Raw genomic sequence first — 20,189 nt, 5'->3', positions numbered from 1 at the left:
ATTTGTATACTTTGAATTTTTCAAAGGAGTGAGTAATTTAGGAAACTTTTGTCCCTTCAGAATTCAAGCAGTGTGGCATTGCTTCATAAACATCTTCAGCTCTTACTGCCTCATGCCACAGACATTTATTCACGTTCTGCAAATCTGCTCAAAGAAAGTCCTTGGAATGGCAGCGTTGGAGAAAAATTAAGAGGTATACATTACTGGTTTTCAAATTTAATCAGTGGTTGAAAAATTAGACTCTTTAGTCTTTCCAAAGCCACAAGGGGTCATGCATGAAGCCCCCTTGTATAGTAAAAGTGATCTTTATTTTTAAAAAATTATTTCTTTTTAATTTTATATTGGTTTGCATAAAAAGCTTGCATACCTTGTGTTTCACACTATCCTTCATTCACATTGTATTTCATTCAGTTATTCTCATTCATTATGTGTTACAAAATCATTCACCATTAAACCATGCTCATCATTACCCTGTCTTTCCAGATTCTCTTTGGATCTTTGCCATTTCCTTTACCTCGCCTCTCTCCACCCACCAGATAGAATGATTTTCTTTAATCTCTTTTCTTTTAAAAATTGCTTTGATCTTGGTTTGTGGACAGTGACAGCAGTGACTGATACTAAAGGAATCTAATTGGTGTGCAGAAGCCTAATTGAATTTTATAAAACATAATGAATGGGAATGAGTATATGAAGCACATTGATAATGAAGGACAGTGTGAAACACAATTTATACAAACTTTGTAATCAAACTAATATAAAAAAGAGAAAAAAAAGATTCGTTACAAATGGCATGAAGTGTTATTTTTATTTGCTGTTTCTTTACCTATCTTCTGGGTTTGCTATTTTCTTTCAGAAATGAGTTCTTTTGTACATACATTTTAGTTATATTCTTGTATCTTCTCATATTCTTCTGACATCTCTTTTTCAACAGGTTTTTATAGGTCCTTTTTCTCCCCCACCCTCAGCACCCCTGAACCAGGGATCATAACTGTTGTTTTCTTTCATAAAAGTTTTTGCATATGCATAGAATCAAGGAGAGGCAGAGTGAAGGGGCTGAATACAACCTCACTGTGATTTTGTGGTGCCACCATGTGGGTGTAAATGGCTGGCACAGAGGTTAGAAAGCAAGTTAAGGCTCTTATAATAGTGACTAATGCTGCTGTGAACATTGGTGTACAAATTTCCATTTGTATCTCAGTTCTAATTTCCTTGGGATATATTTCTAGCAGTGGAATACCTGAGTCATATAGCATTTCTGTGCTCAGATTTTTGAGGAAATGCCAAACTGCCATCCAGAGTGGTTGTACCATTTTCCAATTTCACTAACAGTATATGAGAGTTCCTATCTTTCCACATCCTTGACAATATTTATTGTTTGCTGCCCAGTTAAACTTTGCCACTGCTATTAGGGTGAGATGGTATATCATTGTGGTTTAATTTGCATCTCTTTTATTGGCATTGATTTTGAACATTTCTTCATGTGTCTGTTGGCCATTTGAGGGTCTTTCTTTGTGAAAAGTCTTTCCATGTCTTTTGCCCATTTTGTAATTGAGTTAAGTCTTTTTCTTGTGGAGGCCCTGTAGTATTCTGTAAATTTTTGTTGTGAGATCCTTGTCCGAGATGGTATTGCCAAATGTTTTTCCCCAGTTGGTAGAGTTTCTGTTCACCCTATTGGAAAAGATTTCTATGCACACAGGAATTGTATTTTTAGAAGGTCCCATTCATCACTTTTATTCTCTCTTGATTATACATTTTTGGCTGTATTTGTCAGCCTTTTTATACCATAGTCTAGGCCTTCTAGGCTTGGTGCCATTTTGTCTTTTAATGGTCTTTATTGTTTGGGGGTTTACTTCCAGGTCTCTGATCCACCTTGAGTTGATTTTTGTGTATGGTGTGAGAATTGGATCCTGTTTCAGCTTTCTGTGTTTAGAAGTCCAATTTTGCCAGCACGATTTGTTGAAGAGGTTGTCACTTCCCTATTTGATAGGTTTTGTTTCCTTGTTGAGTATCAGTTAACAATAGATAGATAGGTACATTTCTGGGTTCTCAATTCTGTTTCATTGGTTTTTGTGCCTGTCATTGTACCAGTACCATGCTGTTTTGGTTATTACAGCCCAAATGTCCAACCAGAACTACATGGATTGAGAAATTGTGGTACAATTCACATCATAGACTACTGTGTAGCACCCAGGAGCAATGATGTAAAGAAATACTTCATAACTTGGGAGAGACTGGGGAGCATTATGCTAAGTGAACTAACTCATTTCACAAGGACAAATACTACATAACACCATTCTTGTAGAAATAGAAGGATAATCAGTAAAACGTATATAAGGATCCAAGGTGGGAAGAGGTGGTAGCAGAGGGATGAGGATGGGTAGGGGGAAATCACAGGGTGGCACAATTTGGTGGGTTGGGGGAGGGGGTAAAAGAAATGGGAAAGATCCAGAATGGATCTAAAAAGACAGGGTGACGGTGGCCATAGTACAATGATGATTAACTTTAGAGTTATTAAAATTACAGTGTAAGAGAATGATTGTATGAATCACAATGTCAATGTAGGAAAGTGTGACACACGTACAAAAAACCCTCAGTCATATACATGAAATATATATGAATATATGAATAATTATGTGCATACCAATAAAAAAAATCACACCAAAAGACAAAAAAAGGCACAACTTCAAGGTGGTAAGCCAATAACATTATGATATAAGGAGACTCAAGCTGGTTTATCTTTGTACGAATAGAAATATTTGCAGATAGCCCCCAGCTCTTTGGACATGTTCTTTAATGTTGAATGTTCTGTGATGTCTGCTCTCAATCCTGTATACTCCTTCAAGTCTCCCAGTGTCTTTAACCACCAAGGGTGTGTTGATGACTCCCAAATGTGCATCTAACTGAGACCTTTTCTTATCAGTAGACCCTTTGCCTAGTTGAACACTAGGTATCTTTTCTTAGTTGCCCAGAGGCTTAATCAAAAATTTATGATGTCTGTCTGAAATTCCATCACTGTAGGCAAAAACAGAATAAAGACATTTAAAAGGCATTGCCTATTAAACACCTCTCTCTAGCTGTTCCACAGGTAACGATAGTTACTATATTCATACTGAGTGCATCTGTGATAACCCTCCAGAAAGCACAAAGAAAAGCAGTAAAACTCGAACTAGTTCTTCTGCAGTTTAATAAGAAAACTCAAACCTGAGTGTCATCTCCATTTCCTTGGTACCTTTGCATTCTGCTTTTCTCTGGGCCCACCCTTAGCATCTGCATTTGGGTATACATCACCTTTATGAGTTGGCTCCTGATAGCCTTTTCCATCTACCACATCTGTTGCCCACAATGTTCCTCTTTCCCTTGCAAACTTGTATTGTAAAGGTTCAGCCATATTGAACAAATTGCAGTTGCTCAATGGATTTTGCTAAGCTCTTTCCTATTCCTGAATATTTTGCAGATTCTGTCTCTTACACATACTCCACTACACACTTATACATACATTCCTTTAAGGGTAATTCCAGATTGTTTTCTCCCTTGCCCTGGAATACTGTGGTTTTAGGGAAAGTTTACACATATGTTTACATTTTATAATTTATATACATATTGTTCAGTGATATTTGTTATAGTTGTCATAGTTTATCACCAGTCTCATGCTGGCTGTATTTCCATTATTCTCACTTCTCTGCCCCCTTTTACCTTCTTGTTTTTGCTTCAGGATAAATGGTGGCCAATTGGTCTCATAACGATGACTTTTTTTAAAAGCTCCAGGCTCATTAGTGATAATGACTAGTACAGAACCCAGTCTGATAAAGAAGACCTCTAGGAATGGTTTCAGTTCTATGTTAAATAATTTTTCAGGGCTCCTTAGTCTCTGGGTATAGCCATAAATCTGTACTCTCTTTTTTGTGTGTGTCTGTTTTGGTCTACATTTTTCTCCCATTCTGTAGGGGGCCAGCTATATTGTGTTTCTGGGCAGGACAGAATTTAGATGGCACCCAAGTGTCATCTAATTTTCTGGTCTCAGGATAGATGAGAATGTGGGCCTATGTATTCTTTAGGTCTTAGTTTAGACATTACTTTCTCATCTTACTACGGAAGGGTACCTGATCCCAAAAAGTGGGTTGTATGTTGCATGTTCTCCCATGTCAAGTTGTGCTTCTTCACATCTGTAACGATAATTGCCTGATTATAGCTATCCGTCTGCCTTTACCTGGTCACAGACCTGGTCACAGGCATCTTGAGGCTATTGTGAGAGCATCATGTACTCCACTCATAGTTCCAGTGCTAACACAGGGTCTAACACATACTTAGGTTCATTGACTGATGTTTGGCAAAAATATCAGTGAATAATTTGAAACTAATTTGTATGCTGTCTAGGTAATTTTAGATAATTTATTGTTTTTTTTTCTTAAAAAATTATGTAAAATTGATTTAGACCAATATAGGTAACATAAGTGATGTTTCAAGGTGATCTTTCTTTTAAAAAAATACTAATTTTCAAATACAGGCTTCCTTCACTAAAATGTAAGCACTTTGAGGGTGAGAATTTTTGCTCATTTCTGTTTCCCATTTTACCTATATTAGTGCCTGATGTATTATAGGTACTTAGTAATTATTTGCCTAAGTGTAATAAAGAGGAGGCTAGGTTTGTGAATGAGAAATATAGAACATATTTTAAAAGAAGTAGCTGTGAATTTGTTGGCCCGGAAGGTATGCATGCTTACCTGAAATGCATCTCTTGGTGGCACTAATTAGAAAGTGAGTAAATCTGATGCCATCCCAGCAACCAGGTAAGTGTTCAACAAAGAGTTATGGAATTAGTCCACTCTTGTTCTAGGCGCAAATGTTAACGTCTTAGGTTGTATCTTCTTTTTCAGCTCGCCTGAAACAATCCATGTTGTGTTTCCTCTTCTTCTAGATGTGATTTATGTCTCTGCTGCAGGCAGTATGCTCTGCCAGATTGTTAACTCCCTGCTGTTACTCCCGGTGTCGGTGGCTCGGCCTTTATTGAGTTATCTCCTAGACCTGTTGCCACCTCTTGATTGCCTTAATAGACTACTGCCAGCTGCCGCTCTTTTAGAAGACCAGGAGTTACAGTGGCCTCTTCATGGTAAGGAAAAGAGATTAAAAAGGGCACATAATACTTTAGAGAAAAGTTATTCCAGTTCATATTCATCAAGTAAATCATGCCTGATATGTGAGTGTTTTATATGATGAAAAAGATAAGGCTGTTATTTCCCAAGAGCTTATATTCCAAAGTAGTAATTGAGACAAGTTATGGAAATTGCTCTTATATACGGGAATGTCCTACAAAAGGCCCTTTTGGTTATCGGATTTGAAGACAGAATATCACTCGTTCAGAGATATACTTTGTTTCATTTTTGCACATGGTAGAAATTAAGATGCATCTTATAGTGGGAAAGCAATGTGTCATAATTTATGTGGCAGGGGTTGGAAATTTTTCTTTAACCAAAGCTAGACTCACTCTGGGCTAATTATAAGTAGAACTGCCCCTACATTACAAAGCGATAATCTTCTCAAAAGCAAACTATAACATCTTTCTTCTGCAAAGCCCCTGGTGGATTCAAATCACCAGCCTTTCAGTTAACATCTAAGTGCTTTAACTAGTGTACCATCAGATTTTATTTTTTTCCTTAAAGATACTTAATGATATATCTAATAATAAATTTTGACTTTTAAATCTTTACTAGAAGTTCACTATTTGGGATTGTTTGAATATATAGATAACCAAACCCACTGCCACTGAATAAGTTCTGACTCGTGAAAACCCTATAAGACACAGTAGGCCTGCCCTGTAGGATTTCTGAGGCTAAGTCTTCATGCCAGGAGATTAATTCCTCTTCCTCCTGCAGAGCAGCTGATAGATTTGAACCACCAACCTTTGTGGTGGTGCCAACACCAGGGATCACGGGTATATAGTTAATTGAACGTAAAAGATGGAATTAGAAACCAGATTTTCTTTTTAGGTACTGTACAAGTACTTTATAGGAAATAGCATTCTGATTTTAGACATAGCACCTGCATTCATTGTTTTCTTTTGTTTTTCATTCACTCTTGATTTATAAAATCTTCATGATTTTAGGTAATAGAATATAGCTTCTTAAGTCTGGAAGAATATCACTGTGTTTGGGGGTTTTTAATTGGTGTTGTTCTAAGGTTATGAGAGAAGCTGATAGAAGTGCCAGATAAAAACATTATTACTATTGATTTTGTCTTCAGGAGGTCCAGAACTGATTGATCCTGCTGGTGTACCCTTACCTCAGCCAGCACAGTCCTGGGTTTGGCTTGTGGATCTGGAAAGAACAATCGCTCTTCTTATTGGACGATGTCTTGGTGGCATGCTTCAGGGCTCCCCTGTGTCTCCAGAGGAACAAGATACTGCCTATTGGATGAAAACACCACTTTTTAGTGATGGAGTAGAAATGGACACTCCCCAGTTAGGTAATGTGCTTCTCACAAAATATATGCTTGTGTTTATACCTCTACTAGAGATTCCTCTTTTGCTGAGTTTACTCCGTAGAGAACTGATTAAAAACAAATACATCACCAGCATCATAGAGGATCTGAGACTGTAACTCGTAGTCTTAGAGAAAACAGTTAAATTCTATAACATAGTGCAGAGAAAGTAGTACCTGAACTAGGAGAATGCAGATCCTGGTCCCCTCTATGTATTAGTAATTTTAGGGAAGTCATTAACTCATATAAATAGGAAAATGTTTGAATACTTGTATTCTGAGGCTCAAGGGATGTGAAACAGCATGACAAGAGTGCTTACCAGAACTAGTACTCGTTTGCCAAATACTCCTGATGTGAGTGGCATGATGTGATGTGAGTGGTATCTGAGTTAGATACCATATCTTGTTTTATTAGACCTAAAATTCATTTTTTCTCTCATAAGAGAAGATCTCTGAGAGAGTGCCCAGAAATAGAACAAGAGGACACTGCTTGATTTAAAATCAAGAAAGGCATGTGTCATAGCTGTATCCTTTCTTCATAACCTATTCAACCTATATGCTGAACACATCATTCCAGAAACTGAATTTTATGAAAAAGTATGTGGTATTAGGATTGGAGGAAAATTTACCAACAACCTTCATTATGTAAGTGATAAAACTTTGCTTGCCGAAAGTGAGGAGAACTTGAAACACTTGTTGCAAAAGATCAAACACTGCAGCCTACAAATATAGATTACATCTCATGATCAAGAAAACAAAGATCCTTGCTACTAGGCCAATAGGCTGCATCTTACTGCTTGGATCCACAATCAGTACCATTGGTACCAGCAGTCAAGTTATCAAAGGATCTATTACACTGGAAAGATGGATGTCAAAGACCTCTCCAGAGTACTGAAGAGCAATAATGTCAGCCTAAAGACTAAAGTGCGCCTGATTCAAGTCATAATCTTTTTAGTCATCTGATATGCATCTGAGAGCTGGACAGTGAATAAGAGTGACAGAAGAAAGATCAGTACCTTTTAGTTGTGGTGTTGGAGAAGAGTGCTGAGTGTCTCATGGACTGCCAAAAGAACAAACTTGTATCTTAGAGAAAATGGAGGCTTTGTCTCCCATACTTTGGACATTTTGTTAGTAGAGGCTATTCCTTGAAAAAGGACATCACCTTGGAAAGGTGGAGAGTCAGTGAAAGAGAAGAAGACCTTCACCTAGTTGGATTGATCTGGTGACTGCAGCAGTGGGATCAAGTATATCAGAGGTGATGACGATGGCACAGGACAGGACAAGAGTTCAGGTCTGTTTTCATAGGATCACTATGAGTCATCCTGGACTTGACAGTGTTTAACAGGAACTTTATCATCCTCATATTTATTATTACATTCCTTTTACTCAGATAACTGGTTTTTAATATGTTGTTGTTGTTGTTGTTGTTGTTGTGTGCTGTCGAGTCGCTTGCAACTCATAGCGACCCTATGTACAACAGCCCTAAACTCTGCTCTGTTCTGTGCCAATCGCACTGTCTGTGACACTCTCATCCCAATTACCCCAGTCACCGAATCAATCTACTTCATAAAGGGCCTTCCTCTCCTGTGCTGTCCCTCCACCCTCCCAAGCATGATGTCCCTCTCTAAGGACCGATCTCTCCTCACAACATGTCCAAAGTGTGTTAGTTGGAGCCTCATAATCCTTGCCTTCCAAGGAGCCACCCGGTTTAACTCTTTCCAGGATGAATCTGTTTGTTTTCCTAGCAGTTTTTATAGGGTTATTTTTTTGTTTTCTTTCTAAGTTAATAACAAAGGAATACTGCATTGTTCAAAATCAGGAAACAGACGCATCAGGACTGTATCTTTCTCCATATCTATTCTGCTTTTGCTGCAGAAGATAAAAAATTGCAGCCTTCAATAAGGATTACATCTTAGCCTCAAAAAAACCCAAAAATTCTCACTACTGGACAAATAGGTAACATCATGATAGATGGAGAAAAGATAAGATTGATGTTGTCAACAGTTTCTTTTTACTTGAATCTACAATCAACACCCAGGGTAACAGCAGTTGAGAAATCAAAAGACATTTTGTATTCGGAAAATAGTCTGTCAGGGATCTCTCTAAAGTGTTAAGGAGCAAGGATGTTAGTTTAAGGTGCTTGTTACAGGCCATATATTTTCAGTTGTTTCCTGTGCATCTGAAAGTTGAACAGTGAAGGAGGATGACAGAAGAAGAGTTGATGCTTTTGAACTACGGTGTTAGAGAAGATTACTGAATATCCCCTGGACTACCAAAGAGCAAACAAGACTGTCTTGGAGGAAATGAAACCAGTTTACTCCTTAGAAACAAGGATGGTTAAACTTCGTTTCACATATTTTGACATTTTGTCAGGAGAGTCTAGTTCTTAGAAGAAGATATGATGCTGGCAAATATAGGAGAAAGAGAGAGAGGAAGACCCTTAAGATAGATTGATTCAATGACTTTACCAAGGGGCTGGATATCTCAGAGACAGTGTGGATGGTGCAGGATAGCACAAGGTTCAGATCTTTTCATAGAAACTGCAACACAGTTCCTTACCACTAGGCTACCAGCACTCCTCTAAGTCTAGGAAAAGAAGAGTTTTGCCTCCTTTCTTTAAAATGATTTCATGTTTCTCAATAAACTTGAAATTCTGGTTTTAATATAGCAACTCTTTGTTACACAGATTGTGCTAAACATTAAGACAGTTGTTCTCCCTGGTGTGCTCACTAACTCCTCCAGCAATCCCTAGTTACATTTCTAAATGCTTCCTGGAAGGGGAGATAGTTAGAGTGATTCTACTACCTGCAATAGAGAGGGAGCTCTAGTGGTTTAATGGTGAAGAATTGTGCTGCGAATGCCAAGGTATGCTGTTTGAATTCACCAGCTGTTCCATGAGAGAAAGATGGGCATTCTCCCCTTTGAAATGTACTACCTCTGAAATTTGCCCGAGAGTCAGTTATGGGTCAGTTCCAACTTGACAGTATATAACAACATCATCCTCTAAATAACAACATCCTCTAATTGAGAAACTTTAAAAGATCTTTGAATAAAATGATCTGATGTATATTGTTTCACATATGTTAAATAAATGTAAAGATATTTGTAGACACCATTTCTGAAGTTTAAATTTGCTAACTTGAGTATTTCCCCCCCCCAGATAAATGTATGAGTTGCCTACTAGATGTGGCTCTTTCAGGAAATGAAGAGCAGAAACCTTTTGATTACAGATTGCGGCCTGAAATTGCTGTTTATGTAGACTTGGCATTGGGTTGTTCTAAAGAGCCTGCACGAAGCCTTTGGATCAGCATGCAAGATTATGCTATTAGTAAAGGTAAGATGAAGAGGATAATGAGGGTAAATACCTGTGCAGTTAATTCCATGCTAACTAGTGTGTATATTAGTATATGTAAGTAGAAAAATCACAGGATCTTTCTCTTTTTTTAGTGTTTTACAAAGAATACTTTTAAAGAAACTCTTTTATCCATTTGTGGAGACCTTAAGTACTTTGTTCTGTACATGCAAATCTACTTTATGAAAATTGAGAGCTATATGAAAAAAATTTATAGGTAATCATTTCACTAAAGTATTTAATATATGTTGCTGTGATCAGAGAGTCTGCTTAAATAGGTATCTTCCCTGTGTAAGCCCTGTTGTAAGAACTGAAAGGATACATATTTAACATCTAAGCTGTAAATTTAGACACAGTTCTCTCATATATAAAAATAGTCACCCATTTCAGATTCCTGATGAAGACTATTTAAAGACAAGGTATACAATTAAGTATAGGAGTAAAGTATTACAATACAAGATAGTATTTTTTGTTTCCAGTGTTATTTCACTAATAAAATTCATTTTATATACAGTTTTTCAATTGAGGAATCATTTCTTTTTAGGTCCCATGTTCCCCTTTGACAGTGTCATGCTTTATTTAGAATCATATCTCTACATTTTTCCATGTTATTCTCCCTTGCCCTAGCTCTAGTTCCCATTTAAGTTTTCTTCTTTTTGTATGATACAAGTAAATACATTTTGAAAAGGTTTTTATTTTGTGTAATAGTGAAATGGAATACACCTTATTCCAATTTTTAAAACATTGTATTCTGACTGTTTATCTATTTATTATTTATTAGACAATTTATACTTTTGCATTGGCTTTCATCAGAGAACAAAAATACGGATATAGAAGACAAAAAGGCTTTCTAAAATATATTTTCTGTGTGTGATATTCTCACAGTTGTATCATTTGCTTAGAATGTGCAGTTAGATTTTCTTTTACATCTTTGCTTGTTACATTGTAATGAGAACTTTCTAAAATTATATATAAATATAAGATGAATAAAAACTCATTGTATGGCTCCATTTGCTGAATTGCTTGCAAATTATAGCATAGATTTTATACCTGGTTGGTTAATGGAAACATTCTGTAGTGCTTGATGTGAAATGAAAATCACTTTAATGACCTTGTTTTAAAGGAACCCATTTCTTTTAAAAATGCCATTGGAAGGTGACAACTAAATTTGAAGCAGAGCAGAGGGTGTATTTTTAGGTGTTTATTAATGTTACTCTCCTTCAGAGGGTATCCTATTTGATTTTAGGTCATAGCCATTCTGACAGTAGCAGGAAATATCCCTTGAAGCAAATTATTTCCCAAGAATTTGATGTGGAAGATGTTATGTAAAGTATGTTATGTAAACATACTTTAAGATTTTCTGTTGGCTATAAGATTTTCTTGAAATCTGACATATTCCTGTTTTCAAGCTTTACACACAAAAAGTAGTTAAATCTGAATTTAAATTTTTTACTCATGTGTATAGAAGAGACTTTAAAATCAAGATAGCAACATGTTATCTCTTAAAATTAGCAGTTTAAGGGGGAGCTCTGGTGGCCTAGTGGCAAGGAGCTGCAACTACAATCCCAGAGGCGAACGGTTCGAATCCACCAGATACTCTGCCGGGTAAGGAGGGACAATCTCCTCCTGTACCAGTCAGATTTGATTTGACGGTACACGCATACAAAAACAATAAAATTAAAAAAAAAATAGCAGTTTAAAGGAGGATTAAGAACAGATGAAATTAATTTGGACTTTAATATAGTCAAGAGTTTTTCTTTTTTTAAATAGCACTGATATTTATTCAGTCTGCCCAGTGATTGGGCTTTATCAGTCATTGTAGTGGCAGGGTGAATAGTAATCTCAGTCTTACTTGAAATCTAAATATTCTGCATTTTAAAAGTATATTATACTAATTTGATATTAAAGATGAGGAAAAAAAGCACTTGATTAATACCTTGATTTGGAATTTTAATTACATGTGTACATGTTGGCCCAAATGTTGTTTCATTTCTTAGCTAAGAGCTCTGGTGGGCTAGTGGTAAGGAATTGTGCTGCCAACCCTAAAGCATGTGGTTCAAATCCATCAGGTGCTCCATGGGAGAAATATGAGCAGTCTCCTCCCATGAAGTTTACTACTTCTGAAGTTATGAGTTTGTTATGACTCTATGGTACATAACAACAACAAATATATATATTTTTTTTTCATGGTATTTATCTGTTTTCATTGTTTTAAATGTCAAATCATCCACACTTGGTTAGTTAAATACTATTTCTGCTAGTAGGATATTTACGATACAACATTCAAAATCACAATCTTCATTGCACCTCCCTATCCCTCAAAGCTTTCTTCTTCTCACAGTAAATGCCAGCCATGTTCTAAATCCATTTATAGTTAGCTTGACTCCTCACATACTGTCACATCATATATTGGATCCCTCTACAAATCCTCTTAACTCTACTTACAAAATACATATAGAATATCTTCTTTTATACTACCATCATCTCTACCCTGAATTATTACCATGATTATTTCAGTTCTGCCATTTGTTATAGTCAGTTTTCCAGTTAGTGAATGAGCCTTTGAAAACATAAGTAAAATCATGTCATACTCTTTCAAAGTCATCTTCTGCTGCTTTCCATTTTTCTCAGTAAAACCTAGAAAGTAGTCATACCTCAGAGATAGGGTGAGCCCACTGCCACAGTCAAGCAGAGAGTGCAATGAAGTGAACCACACAACTTAAGCTGGGTTTACTAGAGACTGTGGCACCATTGCTGATGTTAGATGGATCCTAGCTGAAAGCAGATAATGCCAGAAGAATGTCTATCTGTGTTTCGTTGATTATGCAGAGGCATTTGTGTGGATCATAACAAGCTATGTTTCACACTGAGAAGAATAGGAATTCCAGGACACTTAATTATGCTAATATGAAACCTAGACGTAGACCAAGAAGCTGTTGTCTGAACACAAGGGAACACTGTGTGGTTTAAAATAAAAACAGGTGTGCATCAGGGCTGTATCCTTTCTCCAGACCTGTTCAGTCTGCAGACTGAGCAAATTATTTGAGAAGCTGGACTTGATGAGGATAATATGACATCAGAATTAGGGGAAGACTCTTAACCTGCATTATGCAGATGACACAACCTTGCTTACTGAAAGCAAGAAGAATTTAAAGCGCTTGCTGAAGAAGATCAAGGACTACAGCCTTCAATATGGATTACATTTCAGTATTAAGAAAATAAAAGTCTGTTATTGTCTACTGGGACAACAGACAACATCCTGAGAAATGGAGAAAAGATTGAAATTGGAAATGATTTTGCCTTACTTGGATCCATAGCCAGTATCCTTGATACCAGCAGTCAGAAGATTAAGAGACATATAGCATTGGAAAAGTCTGTTGTCAGGAACTTTTCCAAAGTGCTAAAAAGCAGTGATGCCAGTTTAAAGACTAACTCGCACCTGATCTGTGGTCTTTCCAATCACCTACTATGCATCTGAGAGTTGAACAATAGGAAAGTTTGACAAGAAGAAGCAGTGCCTTTGAGTTGTGGTAGTAAGAAAAGTACTGAATATCCATCTCCTGGACTATCAGAATAACAAATAGATATGTCTTGGAGAAAGTGCAACCAGAGTGCTCCTTAGACGAAAAGATGACAAACTTTGTCTTACATACTTGGAGCATATTGTTTGGGGGCTATTCTTTGGAAAGGAACGTCATGCTTGGAAAAGCGGAGGGTCGGTGAAAGGTAGGAAAACCCTCAATGAGATGGATTGACACAGTGACTGCAGCAGTGAACTCAAGTGTGTCAGAGATGATGAGGATAGTACAGGATTCAGATCTGTTGTTCATTGGGTCACTGAGTTATACTAGAGTTGACCACACCTAACAGTGATGCATATAAGAGTTATGTTTGTGCTATATTGCAGTCTGTTAAGTATATAATTCCAGTGTGAAAAAGTTTGAAATATTGTGAGAATTACCAGAATGTGACAGAGATATGGAGTGAGTGCATACATTGGGATAAACATGCCAGTAGGCTTGTTTGCATAGGTTGCCACAACCTTCTATTTGTGAAAAGGCAGTATCTTCATAGTATAATCAAATAAGACATGGTTGTACTTGCTCTGGTGGCCTAGTTGTAAGGAGCTGCACTGCCTATTCAAAGGCACGTGGTTCGAATCCACCAGCTCTTCTGCAGGAAAAAAATAGACAGTCAACTCCTGTGTGATTTACTGCCTCTGAAAATCTACTGGAGGGTCAGCTATTGAGTCAGTTTTGACACGATAGCATATAACAAAACTTAGCACATATAACAACATAATGACATATAACACGTAATAGCAGCCTGAACTTGCAGTGGCCCACAGGACCCATTTTTAATGTAGTCCCTAGCCAGCTCACTCCGTTGTTTTCTCTTGCCACTCTGGTACATACTCATTTTGCTCCAGCCACACTGTCCTTCTTGAACCAACAGTTTTTGTTAGGTGCTATCAAGTTGAGTATGACTCATAGAGACAGATCTGAATCCTGTGCCGTCCTCATCATCTCTGACACACCAGAGCCCATGGCTGCCGTCACTGTGTCAATCCATGTTGTTGAGGGTCTTACTCCCTTTGGCTGATCCTCTATCTTCCCAAACATGGTGTCCCTCTCCAAGGAATAACCCTTCCTAGCAACATGGCTAAAGTATGTGAGACAAAACTTTGTCATTTTTCCTCCAAAGAGCACTCTGGTAGGGCTTATGTATTAACTCTGTGGAAGGATGCAGTTTCTACTTTTTTCCCATTATGTTTTAGTCATGCCAGGGCACATTTAAATAAAATAGTACTCCACGTAAGACCACACTCTAAAATAATTGCTCCACAAAACAACAGTCCTTGTCTTCTTCACTTTGCTTTCTTTTTCTCCATAGCACTTAACTTATAATGGTAATAATGTCAGTTTTCTTTTCTCCTCTCTCAACTAGAATGTAAACACTGTGATCAGGAACTTAGTTTGGTTCACTGCTGCGTCCCCAGTACCTAGTACAGGCTATGAGATCTAGTAGCAGCAATTGTTAAATACCTATTTAGAAAGATGATAAGATTCAGATTTGTATTACCAAGACTATTAAAATGACCTCTGAACTGTTTTCTGAATCCTTTTAAATGTCAACGCATCATTTTTATTTTCAGATTGGGACAGTGCAACTTTAAGTAATGAGTCACTCTTGGACACTGTATCTAGATTTGTTCTTGCAGCTCTTCTGAAACACACAAATTTACTTAGTCAAGCATGTGGAGAAAGCCGGCAAGTAACTTAAAAACTATCATCAGACAAATATTTGTTCTCATGATGTTAGAAATTAGGTACCTTTACTATTTTGGTTCTTTATTTAGATACCAACCTGGGAAAAGCTTGTCAGAAGTGTACCGTTGTGTGTACAAAGTTCGGAGTCGTTTACTAGCTTGCAAGAACCTTGAACTTATTCAAACCAGGTCGTCATCACGAGACAGATGGGTAAGCCTGGAAATCAGTGATTTCACTGTTTTTCTGTAAGCTGTGAAAAATGGCTCTGTATTTATTTTATATGAGGAAAAAATGTGCCTTGAATATTGAATCGTTTTTTCCTTCATTATTTGTGAAAAAAGAATGCAGGAGTGAAAGATTTTAATTTACCTTTAATTAAGTGCGATATGACTTCAAAGAAAGTTTAAATAGCCTTCTTGCTGTTTAGCGTCGAGTCATAACTAACCCTCCAGCAGGTTCTCAGAAACTATAAATCACACAAGAGAAATTGCCCATTCTGCTTCCACATAGCAGTTGGTTGAATTCAAACCATGTGCCTTTGGCATTGCAGTGCAGCTTTGTACCACTAGGCCACCAGAGTTCCTGATGTATATAGTCTTAGATCATATAAATAACGTTAATGATAACAAGTTAAAATGTCCAAATTACAGCAAGTATTTTTCTCATTTTCATACTGATCAGAACCAGTTATTATCTTGTCATTTCCCCTTCACAGCAACCTCATGTGTGTCAAAAGTAGAACTGTATTCTGTGGGGTTTTATAGACTATGTAGTGTTTCTTTTAAGGCACCTTAAAATGTGTGAATTTGAGCCTCTTTAATTAGGAAGCTCTGGTGGCTTAGTGCCAACCCAAAGGCATGTGGTTCAAATTCACCAGCTGCTCCATCGGAGAAAGACGAGATGTTTCCTGTGTTATTTACTCCCTGTGTAAACCCACTGGAGTTTACAACAACAATATTTAGTTAGCAGCTGAGGTGATTAATCACTGTACCACCATGGACAGTCCCTACAGTGGTCAGAACTCTTTTGAATTAGTCTGTTTAATTTATTGTTGTTGTTGTTGTGTACCATCGAGTTGGAACCAACCCATAGCTGACTCTCCCGCGGGTTTTCAGAGTTAATGGCTCAGGAGGAAATTGACCATCCTTGTCCTGCATGCCTTCAGGATTGCAGCAGCTTCTTGCCACTAGGCCAACAGAGCCTGATTTAATTTAGGGTACCATAATTTATGTGAAGGATCCCTGGTGGCACAGTGATTAAGTACTTGGCTTCCAACTGAAAGATAAAGGAGTTCTAAACTCCTAGTCACTCTGAAAGAGAATGATTTTGCAGCCTTGAAAACCTTATGGGGTAGTTAATATGTGTCCAATAAGGTTTCTGTGAGTTGGAATTGATTCTTCAGCAGTGGGCTTGATTTTCTCAGGATAATTTATGGGGGATATTAACTGATTTATAGTAACAGTTTAGATTGGTGAGAGGGTGAAAAGTTATTTACACAAGAACTGGAAAGTATAAAAAATGTTCATTCTAGAAGTGACAACAAAGAGGATAAACAACAGTTGCTGTACCATGTTGCTTAGGAAAGAAGTGTGTTCCTTGTTCCAGGAGACAAAAGTTGATGGACCAAAATGCAGCCATTTAATGCAGAATTGTTAGTGGAATATATTTTTAAAATAAAACAAAAAATATTTCCAATAATTAGGGATGCCCACCAATGGAAGTGAAGATGGGAACCATTTATTAACATGTTGCCGCAAATGACGGCAAAAAAATGTGTTTCTAAACACGGTCATCAATTTAAAAGTGTATGGCAACGTGTTAAAGACAGGGCAAAAGGTATTTCTTAGAACAAAAATGAGATGATTTGTAAAGTGCTGGGTAATCCTGAAAAAAGGAACCACTCATGCGTTTGAACCAGAAAATCACCGCCTTTGTCACCAGAGTGCCTTGAACTTGAGTTGATCTATAAATATAAGTGTGGATAACAGACTTCTTTGAAACTTTACACATTAAATACTTTTATTGTTTTGTTTTTATTTTATATTGGTTTGCATACACAATTTGTATACATTGTGTTTGATTCACGTACAATGTGTTTCACACTTCATTCACATTGTGTTTCACATATCATTCATATACATTGTGTTTTATAAAATCAATCACCATTGATCTATGGATATTATTACCCCTTCCATTCAGGTCCTCATTGGATCTTTCCTAATTTACCTTCCTCCACCCACCAAATAGTGACATCCCAGCGATTCCACCACCACACACACACTTCACCCCCTGCCGCCTCTCTTCCCGCTTTGGACGTTTACATACGTCTTACTATCCTTCTATTTGTTTTAATAATTGTCTTAGCGATATTTGTCCTTAAGAGACTGAGTTTGCTTATTCAATATAAACACGTTAAATACTCTGTACTCAGTTTTTAGATTAAAAAAATCAGCAGCAGCCTAACACTAACTCTGCTTCTACATTTGTATTACACTAGACTTTTGGCTTACACCAATTTAATATTTATAGCGATCACCTTTTTTTAGTGCCTTTGAAAATCTGTGAGATACATTATTTTGCCATTTTGTTGAGGTTTAAGTTTGAAACTTCCAAATATGGGCTTAAATCAGTAATGTACTATGTGAATATTCCCATTGCTATGGAATTTTTAAGTTATCTATCATCCTAAATCACAGAGTAATTTTGTTATGGCTATGAAGTTACCACTTACATTTTTTAGTTACACTTTTTACTGAAATTTTGAAGAAGCAATTATACACTGTTATGGTGCTGATGATTTTCTTAACACCACTAGTGAGGACTTTCTCTGTGTGTGACCACCAGTTAGCCTGATGACCATGAGAAATCAAGGTAACATTATCATTGATAGACTTGTAATTTTATTGTTTCTTCAGGGCCAAATAAAAGAGGGGGAACCAAATAATACTATTTGAATTTAGAATTGTTGTTGTTGTTGTTATGTGCCGTCGAGTCGCTGGTGACTTATAGCGACCCTATGAAGGAGAGTCCTTGACGCTTGGGTGCCTTTCATCCTCTCTCCAAGTTCATAGGTTTTCCAGAGGCAAGCTATTATGGAGGTGGATGCCACTCCTCCTCCCACGCTTGTTCAATCGGGGAGCTCCACCCCACTCTAAGTCCGCAATGGGTAGCCAAACATTAACGCATTTGACACATCCGTGTCACAATGTTCAGCCTCACAGCAACCACAAGAGACCGCAGGACAGCAATTTGTACACTAGGGCTGTAAGACCTAGAGGAATGTCTGAACAAAAACAATGAAAGACTGGCGTGAGGGCCGCGAACTAAAAGTCACCCACCTTTGTCTTGGTCACATCGTTTTCTCTTCACTGGGCCAGCTGATCTCTCTCTCTCTCTTTCTCTCAGTTGATGTTATTGTTGTTAAGTGCGGGTGAGTCGCAGGCAACTCATAGCGACCCTATGAAGGAGAGTCCTTGACGCTGAATTTAGAATTACTAAACTTTTGTACGGAGTGATGATACTATATAGTTCATGAATATAGTGCATGACCAGGCAATAACAAGAATAATACAACCTGAGGCAGGCAAGATAGAATCACATTACTGTTCCTCAGTTTCCTTATATGCTTTGTTATACTCAACATCACTAATTTTACGCTGCAGATCTATAGAAATTTACTGTTGAGCAGTATAAATATGAACCAGCTTAAAGTATGACATTGTAAGAAAAATACCAAAGAAGAGAGATTATATATGTTCCTGTGTATTTGCATTGAGTGTGTGTATATGCACATACATGTATATGTTTTGTAGTCAAACTAATGTGTTGTTATTAGCAATATTTTCTTTGATGAAACCATCTTAAAGTTTTAATGATGTTTTTCAAAGTTCTCAAAAAAAAAAAAATAAAAGGATACTCAGTGTAATTTCTGATAACTTCCTTAAGATCTCAGAAAATCAAGATTCTGCAGACATTGATCCTCAAGAGCATTCGTTTACCCGGACCATTGATGAAGAAGCTGAGATGGAAGAACAAGCTGAAAGAGACCGAGAGGAGGGACACCCCGAACCAGAGGATGAGGAGGAAGATCGGGAGCATGAAGTGATGACAGCCGGCAGTGAGTACACCCTTCTTACCTTGGAGCGACACACCATGGCGTTTTTTCTGGTCAGGGTACTTATAAAGAAGAGAAAGAAAAATTGCTCTCTAGTTTTTCTAAAACTGCTTGTGAGCTGAGTTCAAGGTTACCTTGAATACATAAAAAACTACTCAGATACTTTAAATGAAACCTGAAGATCAGTTTAAACCTATTTTTGAATGAATTTTAATTTGTTTTCTTCATCTTTCTTCAATTTAATACTCATAATTTGTTAGTCTTCTCTAAGACTGTACTTGAATGGGCCCTTATACTTGGGCTGAGCATACTGTGAAGCTGTATTCAGAGAAAAAGTTCTAGAAGTGGACATGTCAGCCCCTGTCCTCAGATGCCCTGTTACTGGATGTAGCTCATCCAAAGTATGCCTTCTGGGAGTGTCAAGCTGTCTGTCAGACTGGCAAACCTCTGTAAAGTGGAGGAGAAACCCACTTCTAAAGCTTTTATAGGAAAACCTAATTTTTCTGCATATGAGATATAGATTTTTTTTCTCCACCCAGTAATTATACTGCTGTTTTCAGTGGGATGCAGGAATATGCTTAAGAATGCTACTAATTGAATAAAACATGCTCATATTTTTATATTATAAAGTTTCAGAAAGTTTTTAATTATTTAAATGTTTAGTATCAAACTTCTTAAACATTTACTAGTTATTTTTTGAGTAATTTGACTATTTGAAGTAAAAGGATATGTTCACTTTATATCCTAAAACATTAACACCAGCTGTCCATTTGATATTTGGATTGCCTGTACAGATCAGTCAATCTTTATTGACTTTATTATTGACTTACTTATGCATACTTACTTGTGCATACTTCTAAAATTATTTATAGTTCATAACAAAACCATTAAAACAAGAACAGAAAGATAAGATCCAAATGGAGAAAAGAAAATTGAAGGGGAAATATTTACATTTTAAAGACCAAAGCTAAGGGAACTCT

The 20,189-nt window shown here is 37.1% G+C and overlaps 1 protein-coding gene across 1 annotated transcript in view; it reads left to right on the top strand.

The window, feature by feature from the left end:
* Nucleotides 1–20,189, top strand: part of HERC1 (HECT and RLD domain containing E3 ubiquitin protein ligase family member 1) — a 185,261-nt gene that overhangs the window by 39,085 nt on the left and 125,987 nt on the right. The window contains exons 15-21 of the mRNA XM_006899631.1: nucleotides 61–193; nucleotides 4,916–5,107; nucleotides 6,238–6,459; nucleotides 9,634–9,807; nucleotides 14,981–15,095; nucleotides 15,185–15,305; nucleotides 19,041–19,212. Of these exons, the coding sequence (XP_006899693.1) occupies nucleotides 61–193; nucleotides 4,916–5,107; nucleotides 6,238–6,459; nucleotides 9,634–9,807; nucleotides 14,981–15,095; nucleotides 15,185–15,305; nucleotides 19,041–19,212 (1,129 nt within the window). The remainder of the gene's footprint in view (nucleotides 1–60; nucleotides 194–4,915; nucleotides 5,108–6,237; nucleotides 6,460–9,633; nucleotides 9,808–14,980; nucleotides 15,096–15,184; nucleotides 15,306–19,040; nucleotides 19,213–20,189) is intronic.

This window comes from Elephantulus edwardii, unplaced genomic scaffold, assembly GCF_000299155.1.
Source record: "Elephantulus edwardii isolate Elephantulus edwardi_28Jun2011 unplaced genomic scaffold, EleEdw1.0 scaffold00263, whole genome shotgun sequence".
Lineage (NCBI taxonomy): Eukaryota > Metazoa > Chordata > Mammalia > Macroscelidea > Macroscelididae > Elephantulus > Elephantulus edwardii.
This window is presented reverse-complemented; position numbering and strand designations above follow the sequence as displayed.